The sequence below is a fragment of the Phocoena phocoena genome, chromosome 5, assembly GCF_963924675.1.
Source record: "Phocoena phocoena chromosome 5, mPhoPho1.1, whole genome shotgun sequence".
NCBI classification, from domain to species: domain Eukaryota; kingdom Metazoa; phylum Chordata; class Mammalia; order Artiodactyla; family Phocoenidae; genus Phocoena; species Phocoena phocoena.
In genome coordinates, this window is record NC_089223.1 from 29,290,169 (window position 1) to 29,302,667 (window position 12,499).

At 35.7% G+C, this 12,499-nt stretch overlaps 1 protein-coding gene across 2 annotated transcripts in view; it reads left to right on the forward strand.

Moving 5' to 3' along the window:
* DCLK2 (doublecortin like kinase 2) overlaps window positions 1-12,499 on the forward strand; it is a 152,885-nt gene that overhangs the window by 17,365 nt on the left and 123,021 nt on the right. For both annotated transcript variants that reach the window (XM_065877312.1, XM_065877311.1), the window contains exon 2: window positions 1,430-1,764. In XM_065877312.1, the coding sequence (XP_065733384.1) occupies window positions 1,430-1,764 (335 nt within the window). The remainder of the gene's footprint in view (window positions 1-1,429; window positions 1,765-12,499) is intronic.

A 12,499-nucleotide genomic window follows, 5' to 3' on the forward strand; every position in this document is an offset into this window, starting at 1 on the left:
AGTGTGTAGGGAAGTCAGAAGGGTGAGGGATGATGCCTAGGTTTCTAGCTGAGGAGTTTGAGTAGGAAGTGATGTTCCTCAACAGGATGGATGGAATGGAGAAGTGACAGGTTGGCCGGGGGGGGCGGGGGGGCGGTAACAAATCTTAAACAAGAATCCCTACAGTAGCATGACTCTGGTTGGGGGAAGACTGATTGCTTCTAATCAATCTTGTAGGTGCCTAGTGTCTAACAAAGAATAAGAATTTATTGTTTAACAGCAAGAGCTATAACTGCCTAAGGAACCAAAATCTTAAATGCTTTTGTCTGCATATTCTCTCCCTGTAGGCAAATCTATATATTAAAAATGAGGCCATTAAACTGCATGTGTGAAAAAACAATAAATTCTTCTTGAGTTAGAAGATACCTTGGAGAAAATTTTAGAGTGTAATCCTTTTATCTTGCATGCCAGAAAGTTGAGACTAAAAAGAAGTGGGTGACTTCTGAGTTTCCTGAGAGAAAAAGTGTGATTTTTCAACATAAAGTTTTGGAACTTAAAATTAATGAACATTGAATCAGTTAACCAGTTGACAAATACTATAGTTTTTATGTTTTACTTAGTAAAAATTAAGCAGAAGCCTACATGAATAATGAATACATCATTTTAACTACTAAATATCCTTCCTCATTTAAGTAGACGCTGAAAAGGTTGTCTATTTAAACTATTTTAAATTCATATTCTTCCATTAAGGAAAAAAATGCTTTCGGTATGTTTCTTTGAGCTGTCAAAACTCTTCCTTCATTTTTTGCAGTGCTTCATTAATTGAGTAAATGATCATATACCTGAATATGTGAATTTAGTCAGCTATGTGAATTTTGTGGTAACTTTTCTTTGATTAGGGCTGAAATCTATAATCGGAAAGAAGAGGAAGAAAGTTTTATTTCTTTATGAGAATGTATTATTTTGTGATATAGTTATTTCTTCCAGAATGAGACATTAAAAATTAAATTAGTTAATGGACTTTTGGAAGTAGAGAGTACCTTAGAATTCACCTGATTCAACAACTTCCCTTTACAGATACTGATGTTGGGAAGGAAAGTGCAGGGACTTCCCTGGTGGTCCAGTGGTGAGGACACTGCGCTTGCACTGTCGAGGGCGCGGGTTCTATCCCTGGTTGGGAAACTAAGATCCCTTACGCTGCGCTATCCAGGGTGACATTTGACCAGAATAAAACCCAGATCTCTAGTTTCTTCGTCCAGTGCATTTCACTCTAATGTATGCTATTCTCTCAAAACCAACTTAGATGCTATTGAAAAGAAAGGGGTGTGGGTAGAATGCCAAACCTGTTAAGTTAAGGATTCACTTAATGGGTTTCTAGCATTTTTGCTTTATACAAAACGCTCCTGTGGTGGGGATAACCACGTTGATAAAACTGATTTTTGCTTTTTAGGTGAGAGTTACGTGTGTGCGTCGAATGAACCGTTTCGTAAAGTTGATTACACCAAAAACATTAATCCAAACTGGTCTGTGAACATCAAGGGTGGGACCACCCGAGCCGTGGCTGCCCCCTCCTCAGTGAAGAGTGAGGTGAAGGAAAGTAAAGATTTCATCAAACCCAAATTAGTGACTGTGATTCGAAGTGGAGTGAAGCCTAGAAAAGCAGTGCGGATCCTTCTGAATAAGAAGACGGCTCATTCCTTCGAACAGGTCTTAACAGATATCACCGAAGCCATTAAACTGGACTCAGGAGTGGTGAAGAGGCTCTGCACGCTGGACGGGAAGCAGGTAGGATGTTTCCAGCCCCACACTCTCTGTCTTACTTTTAAACTCTCCCCGTACCACGGTGGTTACATAGTTAATATGAATTTCATAGTTCCCTAGAAGTTATTCTAGCAGTCCTACTTGTGAGAGGCCTGTGTGTGTTGGCCTTTATCATGAAAAATGTAAGTGGCTTACCTGCCTCTTTACCCAAATATCTCAAAAGTGAATGTAGAGAAATCTATCATACACTTCTTATGGCTATTGGAAGGGAAATGTAAACTTCTTCTTCTTTTTTTTTAATTGAAGTATAGTTGCTTTACAGTGTTGTGTTAATTACTGCCGTGCAACAGAGTGATTCAGTTATACATGTATATACTTTTTAAAATATTCTTTTCCATTATGGTTTATCATAGGATATTGAATATAGTTCTCTGTGCTATACAGTAGGACCTTGTTGTTTATCCATTCTATATATAAAAGCTTACATCTGCTAACCCCATACTCCCACTCCATCCCTCCCCCAGCCTTCTCCCCCTTGGCAGCCACAGTCTGTTCTCTATGTCCATGATTCTGTTTCTGTTTCAGAGATAGGTTCATTGTGTCATATTTTAGATTTCACATATAAGTGATATCATATGATATTTGTCTTTCTCTCTCTGACTTCACTTAGTATGATAATCTCTAGTTGCATCCATGTTGCTGCAAATGGCATTATTTCGTTCTTTTTTATGGCTGAGTAGTATTCCATTGTATATATATACCACGTCGTCTTTATCCATTCATCTGTCAGTGGACATTTAGGTTGTTTCCATGACTTGGCTATTATGAATAGTGCTGCTATGAACATAGCGGTGCATGTATCTTTTTGAATTACAGTTTTGTCCGGGTATATGCCCGGGAGTGGGATTGCTGGATCATACGGTAATTCTGTTTTTAGTTTTCTGAGGAACCTCCATATTGTTTTCCACAGTGGTTGCACCAGAAGGGAAATGTAAACTTCTGAGGAAAGAGTGTGTGTTGAAGAGGCTTCCTACATTAAGTGGGATATTCTCTAGTTAAGAATAAGAACATCTGTTGACCAGTAGAGTCTATGGGTTTCGGTAAATCACAGAAGTAAAAATAAAAGATATTTAATGCTTTCAGAAAAGCCTTTCCTCCCTACTTATGTATAATATAGAAAATGCATTTCAAAGAATGTTCTTTTATAGGAATGTCCATTTGAGTTTCATAGGAAACAATAGAGGTAATTAAGCAGCATTTCTGAAAAATGTACACAAATTACACAGGAAGATGCAAGCCAAATTATGGTAACAATATACCAGGGAATCTAATAGGCTAAAAAAAATTGAGCAAATTGCAGGAATGCATGAATAGCAGTTATACAAGTATTGAGTTTCATAACAATCAGATTATCATTCCTAAAAAGAAACATGAGGCTTCTAAAACGTATTTTTTCCTAATTTCAATAAAGTTAAGTTGTTTAGATTTACATTGTATTAAACTATAGTTTCCAGCATTCAATTTGTTTCTTCATTCCATTTTGTTTCTTCCCTCTAACATAATTTATTTTGAAGTGTTTGGCTTGTGTAGTGCTGAGAATGAATAATATAAAACACTGGAATGGTGTCTTCTGGAAAAACGCAATTAATTTCTAATTTTCTAAGATCAGATCTAGTTACTGGGTTGTTTTCATAAACATAAACAACATTTTAAAAAATACGTTCTGAAAATTCCAGTAGATTATAGTGAGTTTACAATGGCTTTTCTAATTAATTAAATTAAGAGTTAGAAGGCGTAACGTTTCATAGCAGCTTGCCCCAAGATAGGTTCACAGTGTGAATGGAAATAGACACTTTACAAATGGAGTTAATAGCACATCACAACACGAAACACCTTAAGATTCACCCTGCAAATAAGTGAAAAAAAAATTAGACCACAAGACAGAAAGGAGATTTGGTAAATCAAATAGCTGATTTTTGGTGGACACAGTGAAGACAAGAAATGGGGAAGACAAATATTTAAGATACCTAATGAAAGGAAAATCAAAGCTGAAGCAAATTAGAATACATAAATGGCATATAAATAGGAAATTCAATAAAGATTTAAAAACTGAAACAGATTTGGAAATCTACAAATAAATGTTCAGGGAAAATGTAAGTAAAATAAAGAAGTTGAATAGCTAATTAAAATAGAAATCACTGAAATTTTAATAGGTATTCAAAAAAATTATCTTTTAAAAGGCTCCAGACTAGAAATGTAAAATTGTTAACTAAAGCACAAGCAATCCAAATCACCAACATATTAAAGAATAATGCTGTTATGAGTAGACTTACGACAGAAATTAAAGGATGGCTTACTATTAAGAAACCTGTTTATACATGAGATCTAGAGGAAAAAGCATGATAGTATACACAGTCCCCCCAAAATGTCGCAAAGGCGTTTGAAAAAATACAAAATCTATATTCAGTTAAAGATTTAGTAATAAAAATGGGAGGTGAATTCTCTAATACAATAAAAAAAGAAAAATTCCTATCTGAAACAAAAAGTCCATGTATTGGTAAACAAATGAGTTACAGGAAGCATTTCTATGACAGTCAGGTACAAGATAAGGACGCCTGATAGCACCTAGTACTCAACATTCTTCTATACATTCTTCCTGATTTTTATTTATAGTTTAATCGCAGTTTCCATAAGAATGTAAATGAGATTGTTTTGGAGTGCGGGGAGTGATACCTGACAAAGTGATTTTAAAAGTTAATCTGGAAAAATAAGCAGGAAAATTTTGGAAATAATGATTAATGGGCTCTCATGCTACCAAATATTAAATCAGTATCCTCATAACCATACCAAAAAGAAATTCCAGGTGTTTTAAAAATATAGGTGTCAAAATGAGACACAAGAATGAAAGGAAAATATGTCAGTAGTTATGTTGAAATGGGAAAGGATTTTCTAAGTAGTAAAGAAGTGGAAAAATCAGAGGGAAAAGTTGATTGGTTGAACATAAAAATTAAACATTTCTAGATGTCCATACACCCCAGTGTTCATTACAGCACTATTTACAATAGCCAGGTCATGGAAGCAACCTAAATGTCCATCGTCAGATGAATGGATAAAGAAGATGTGGTACATATATACAATGGAATATTACTCAGCCATAAAAAGGAGCAAAATTGGGTCATTTGTAGAGACATGGATGGACTTAGAGACTGTCATACAGAGTGAAGTAGGTAAGAAAGAGAGAAACAAATATCATGTATTAACGCATATATGTGGAATCCAGAAAAATGGTACAGATGAACTGGTTTGCAAGGCAGAAATAGAGACACAGATGTAGAGAACAAACGTATGGACACCAAGGGGGGAAAGCGGGGGCAGGGGTGGTGGTGGCATGAATTGGGAGATTGGGATTGATCTATATGCACTAATAGGTGTAAAATAGATAACTAATAAGAACCTACTGTATAAAAATAAAATAAAATTCAAAAAAGAAAAAAAAATTTTTTTAAAAGACAAAGAAAATGTCTAGATGTCAAGCAAGGGTTATATGCATTTATGTAGAGTCATACTAGTTTAATATGAAAAAAAACCCCACTACAATGGAAAAGTGGATAAAGGGCCAAACAGACAATTTGAGAAGATAGGATTATAAATCGCAAGCATAAAAAAAGTTCAGTCTCGCTAATAAAAATGTGAATGAAGGCAATGAGATATTCATATTTAAAATTGACAGGTTTTTTTTTAAAACAGAAAATGTCTGTTATTTTTCAACGTGCAGTGAATTGGCATTCTCAGTGATGGAAGTGCAAATTTCACAATCTTTATCGAAAGCAATTTATTATGTACAACTCAAAAATATTTTTACTATTTGAACTAGTAAATTAACTTCTAGGAATTTATCCTAAATAATCGAAGATGCAAACACAATTATGCACAAAAATTTTCATCCCAGCACTAAGAGCAAAAGATTGGAAACAATTTAACATCTCTAAAGTAAAAAACAGTTAAATGATTTGACCATAGAATTTATATGTAGTGGGCATTGAAAATCGTGTTGGGGGAATATTTAAAAACATGGGAAAATGTTAAGCAAGTAAAAAACTCTGTAGTATGTTTTCAATCTATGTTAAGAAAGAAGAGTGAGGAAGAAAATGTTTTTAATGAATTCAGAAGGAAAAAAGATTATACTTGCCGTCAGAAATCCAGAATTTGCTGTTCTGATTTCCACTGCTTCTTTCTCATGTCTGCTCAGAAGCAGAAACTCAAGCACTGAGAAAGAAAACAAGACTGATTTCAATTAGACTGAAGAAATCAAAACATTGAGTTAATCGTTGAAATTTTGGCATGTGGTTATAAAATGTTGGTATCGCTTTTGTCACTTTTTATGTCTTATAAAAATTAAAATATTATTTCCCACATGCAAAGAAAAGAGATATTTTTAAACTTAGAAATAAAATGTTTATTTGGAAAAATTAGAGATTTCATTTTGATAGATACAGCTTTGGATGTTATATTTTCAGATTGCCAGGTATCCTTAAAAGCTGTAGTTTTCTAGGCACTGATTCAACATTTGTACTATAAGTGGACTTATATTTAAACTTCAAGTCTGTCTTTTGGTTGGTTTATGTTGTAAGTTTAAAGAGAGATGAAATCTTGCTTTAGAAATAGCCTAAGAGATTTTTCTTGTTCTTAAGATTAATGCAAACCTTTAAATGGACAGTGTTCATCTTGAATTTTTTCCATAAAATGATTTTTAAAAAATTATCTGCTTTCTGAAAATTCTCAAGAACAGCTTTGCTTAGGTGAAGAGAAAGGAGCTAAGATGTGTCCATGAGTTGTCCCCGTACAAAATTTTAGACTGTCTGCCTTGACTTTAATGTTCTTTTTTCTGGTTACTTCCTACTCAGATTTGTTGTTTTCATTTTAATTAGTCTGATCTTTGACACAGGATAGAGATTGAACAATTTATAGGCAATTCATCATGAACAGTCAATGAGCCCATTCTGATACTTGTGCTAGAGTTTCAAGGGGCCCTGCTTATCTTTTCTCACTGTTGCGGCCTCTCCCGTTGCGGAGCACAGGCTCCGGACGCGCAGGCTCAGCGGCCATGGCTCACGGGCCCAGCCGCTCCGCGGCATGTGGGATTTTCCCGGACCGGGGCACGAACCCGCGTCCCCTGCATCGGCAGGTGGACTCTCAACCACTGCGCCGTCAGGGAAGCCCCCTGCTTATCCTTTATGGGCTTGAAAACTTTCTTGATTGAAGAAGCAATGGGGTGTCACGTGCCAGTTAGCATTCATGTTGTGAAAACGATGTCCCTGAAATCTTTGCGTCCCTCAAAATGGATGATCACATCTTCCTAGTAGTATTGTCTCCATTTACAAGGTCTGACTTGGTTAGTACAACTAATTGATGTATTTTATGTCTCTATGAAATCACTTCAAATAAAATCACATTTTAGGATTTTATCCATGTTAACTCTTGGGTTTTCTTTAGTGTCAAGACATGGTTCTCAGCTGGGCACACTTTTACCCCTAGGGAACACTCGGTAATGTCTGGAGTCATTCTTTGATTGTCTTGACTGGAGGTGGGGATTCTACTGGCATCTAGTGGGTAGAGGCCAGGGAAACTGCTAACCATCCTGCAGTGCACAGGACAGCCACAGCATAATTCTCTGGGTCCAAAAATGTCAGTAATGCTGAGATTCAGAAATCTTGGTGTAAAGTAAGTGAAATGATTCAAAGGGAAATGATGCTTACTAAAATAGTAACTTTGTTATCAATTAGGCCACATGATATAAGTTCTGTTTATCTCAGACCTTAGAGACGTTCTCACTTTCTGTCCACTTTTTATGTAATTGAGGCAGGTGTGTTAGAATGTCATGGTTTGTACTCTTTCTTGTCCAGGATCTCGAACTATTTGTCTTCGTTGTGTGAGGCTGACGTACAGTTGGGTAGTATAGCTTCACAGGGGATTAAATAAAGATGTCCCAAATCATTTCACCTGTATTTAAAGAGAAGCCTAAGAAATCAGGATTTAGTCTCGTGAAGTTTTAAGTATTTAATACTTAACAGTGATAGCGTGATTATCAATTTTTAAAAAATATACAACCTAGGTATTTATAGATGGGATGACTAGAAAAAAGCATTCGTAAATAGAAGTCATCACTATTCCCTTAAGTAGTTTTCTTTGAACTCGCAATTAATTTAGATTAAGTGCTTGACTCTTGTTTTTCTTCTTAAAAACAAAATGTTCTTGAACTTTTAAGTTAAATTGTATAGAAAAACAAGGTTTACTTTTTTAATTTTTTGAAAAACAGAGTGACTTTCTCAGAATAAACTGCAGCAGGGTGGTAGTTCTTTAAAAAAAAATATATATATATATTTATTCTGTTAAGGAACTGAAAGGTCCAACTATAGCTTTAGTCCACATGTGTAAAAAATTCTAGCTTTTAGCTTTCCCAGAAACAACAGAGTTTTAACATAAAAGAAACATACTTAGTGGAATTTTGGAACAAGTTGATTCTTGTCATGGGCAGAGACAAAACAGACTCAAAAATTGCTAGCAGTTGATGCTTTGGGGGTAAAATACTTCCAGACTTTGGGACCGCTGCCAGCCTCGGGATGCCCACGTGCTGTGGGTCCTTCTTGGGGAACATGGCAACCCCTTGGAGTGCATTCATCTTATCAGCCGTATTAGAGTTTATGAAGGTTCCCATCCTCACTTTTTTTTAAAGTTTTTTTCACGGGTACTATACTATTAATAATATTTATTTTGTATCTTTTATTTTTCCAGCATCACATTTTCTAGTGAAGATTCATTTCTTTGTAATGACCCAACCGTACTTACCTAAAACAATCTCTTCTCAAATTGCTGCAGAAAAATCATATGGTTGAATTTTTCCTTGATGTAGATGAGAACAGTTCGGTGTTAATTCTCACTCTGCTGCCAGTGCATGCACATCCTTTTGTAGATAATAAAAATCCAGACAGCAGTGTTTTGTCCTCTTAGATAAATTCACATCTCTGAAGTGTGGGTAGCTGATCTATCTCAAGTAGTGGAAGATTTATCCCAATCAGGAATTAACAGACTGTGAGTAACTAGTGGGATTTTTCAGTACAGCTGGAGTCCAGGTATAGAAAGGTATTTTCATTTGTTCTTCGATTCCTCATCTAAGCAGATATATCTCTGCCCTTAAAAAGGAGGGGGGGGGGGAGAAGCTTAATCTTTGTTTTTTATTTAACGAACCCTTTTTTTCAAAGAGTGATCTGAAAAGTGGGAAGAAAGCATTTAGATATCCCTCTTCAAGTAAAGTTTGTGTTTTGCCATTTTGATATCCATGGTGTAGGCAATTTCCCCTGACCTTAAATAATACCTTTTCCTTTTTAATGGGAAACTGAAGGAAAACACTAAATCCTGTTAGTAATGATGGCAGTTGAAAATTAGGAGGAGAGATGCTTAAGAAAAACAATTTTAGCTCTCAGTGAATTATGCAAGGTAAAGTATAGGTGAGATAAAAATGACGTTATCGCGAACTATTTTGTTTCCTTATTCTTTTGATGTCTAAGTTGGAGTAATGCATAGAACATAAAGATTGTATTGAATTAGTTTCATTTTGTTATAAATGAATTTTCCACTGATTATAATAATTATTAAAATATATATTTTGTCACATATGTATTGTGCAGTGCTTAGAATAATAGCTTAATTAGCTAATAGATAATAGCTAATCGCTTACTGTGTCAGGCATTATGTTGTGTTTTACATTAGTCGTCTTCACTAATCTTCATAGCAGCCTTGAGAGTTAGGTAGTGCATTTTCCACTTAGCAGTGGGCAAGTTGAAGTAAAGAGAAATCAAGAATCATGCAGCTGGTGGCAGAGCTGGGGTTCATATCCAGAGAGTGTGATCCTAGATCCCCCACTTTCCACAGCTACGGTATAAGCCACCTGTGGTCAGGCTTTGGGAAAGGCTTCAGTGATAATGAGGGACAGGACAAATAACTAATAAGAAAAACAGGTTATGTCAAAAAAAATCTTTCTTAAGTTTTAGAGTGATGCAATTTTACCTGGGGTTTCTCTAAAATCTGTGTAATAATAGGTCGTGTGGTAAAATTATACTTGGAGTGGGATCTGAAAAATGAAATAATAGGTTAAGGAGTGATTATATGCTTGACAAAAAGATGACTCAGGGTTATTTTATAGATTAAAAAAAAATAAAGTATATGACATTGCAGAAAGTTTAGAAAATATAGGAAAAACTAAATGCACAATCCTTCCATTTTAGCCCTTTGTTTTCATAATTGAGTATTCCTATCAATATTTTCATATACACGTTTTTGTCTCTCTTTTAAGAGAAAACTACCCAGGTAAAATCAGTATATTTCTATTGGAAAAATGCAAAAAATTCAGGGAAATGCAAAGAATGAAAGTTTTTTTCACATCTGCCCTACTTCCCCAACCTCACTCTACTTCTTAAAAGGAACCATCTAATAAGTTTTGTTAATGCAATTTAAATACATATATACACTTTTTTTTTTTTTTTTTTTTTTTTACGGTACGCGGGCCTCTCACTGTTGTGGCCTCTCCAGTTGCGGAGCACAGGCTCTGGACGCGCAGGCCTAGCGGCCATGGCTCACGGGCCTAGCTGCTCCGCGGCATGTGGGATCCTCCTGGACCGGGGCACGAACCCGTGTCCCCTGCATCAGCAGGCGGACTCTCAACCACTGCGCCACCAGGGAAGCCCCACATAGTTTTTACGTAACGTGGTTTTTATGTGTAATCGTGTATCCTGCTTTTTTCACTTGTTAATCATACTCTTCCGTGTTATATAATCTGCACATTTCATACTTAAATGAGTGAATAATGGTCAATTGGCTAGATAGACTGTAATTTCTCTAACGTATTGGTGGACATTTGGCTTGTTTCCAGCTTTTCATACTTTTATCCTCTGATCATCTTGCTACATGTAGATTTTAACATCGTTGGATCAGTTCCTTTCTTTAGGATGGATTCCTAGAGGCAGATTACTAGAAGAGACTCTTACGGATTTTGGGGTTTCAGAGATACAATCAAAGCTGTAGACACAAAGTTGTCCTAGATGGCAATGCATGTGCCCCAGTATTTCTGAGGCTAGGAGAGGCTTGGGAGTGGATTAGACATGACAGCCGGGTATAAAATGGTCATAATTTGATTTTTTGCATGGAAAAATGTACATTCTGCACAGTTCCTGTTGTGTAAATTGAAGCCTACGTGCATTCCTCTTACCACCTTTGCTACTTTCTGTTCTAGAGAGTAGTATAAGGAGAAAAGCCAGTTGACCTGTGTATCAGTTTTATATTCAAGGCAAGTGACGACCAACTAGTCTTGAAAATATTAAGCTTAGTAGGGAGAAACCTTTTTTTTTTTTTTAAGCAAATAGCCCCCATTATGCTACTACATCACCTTAATCTTGAACTGAAGGACCCATCATTTCATTCAGTTTTTTTTTTTTTTTAAATAACCTTTGCCTAGATGCCAAAAATCCCCCAAGTATATTTCTGGTATTTAGTGAAGTCAGGTAACTTTTTGCTTTGTGGTATTTTGACTCAGAATTGAGTCAAGGATATTACTTGCAGTAGTCACTTTGTAAACTTCATTGCTTTTAGTCATAGCTAACTTTTGGATTTGTTTTGTTGTTTTTGTATGCTATCATGAGTGTCTGCTGATCACAATTTCTACCAATATGTGCAATATATAGTATTACTTTACAAGTTTTACTAGATTTTATGAAAGGGTCATTATTCATCATGCCTTACGGTAAAAACAAGGACAGGTGCAAAGTCAGCATGGTGTTTTAGAATGTATAATTGAGATAGGAAATTGTTTAGTCCAGCTTGCTAATTTAATAGGTGAGAAATCTTTCGGGGCTCATAATAGCTTTTGAGAACCTGATGAAATCTGTGGCTCTTCTCTTCCAAGTAAAGCCTGACTCAAAATTTTGTGTATGATCAGCTTGTTTGCAGTTTAAGAAACGCTTCTTTGGCCTGTTTTACTCTCTTCCCTTTAGTAGGGGGAAGTGTTTTATTTTCAGCCTTAAAGTCATTGATGTTTCTAGAGAGCAAAAGTTAAGCTTGACCGTGGTCATCCACGTTCTTAGGGTGCTGTCTCATAGAAGAGGAATTAATTGAATCTAAACTAAAAATGGCTTCATGGAGAAAAATCGTGCTAGAGTCTGTATATGCGTTTTCAGTAACCCTGTGCAGTCTTCTAGATTTAAAAATTAACCTCTTGCATTTTTCTTAAGTAAGGAAGAGCACCGCATTTCAAAGCTAGTAAGACTAGCTTTCATGAATATTCTGTGTGTGTGTATTTTTAGAACATTTTAATTGTACTCGGGTGAGCTGCCAGACTCCCAGCAAAGTGTTGGAAAGCTTGTAGTCATTAGAGGTTCGCCTCCACAGAAGTTTAATTCTCTGGGCCTGAGGAGTGTTAGAAATGAAGCAACACTTACCCAGAAGGAGCAGTCTGGTTTTCTTTATGCATTTCGAGCTTGTTTAAGACTTGAAACAGTAAAGTTTTATTTTAAATTTTCTTTTTTTGTTTTATAATGGTTTATGGTAAACTTCTCTAAATGTGAGCGTAAAGACATTTGATTATATTTTTAAATATTGCTCTTTGTTTGCCCACATGATAAGTCATTAAATGCCATTTTAAGTATGAGTTGTGGAAGATATTTAAATATCTGTGTATTGGTACTTATTAAAACTGACATTAGTTAACATG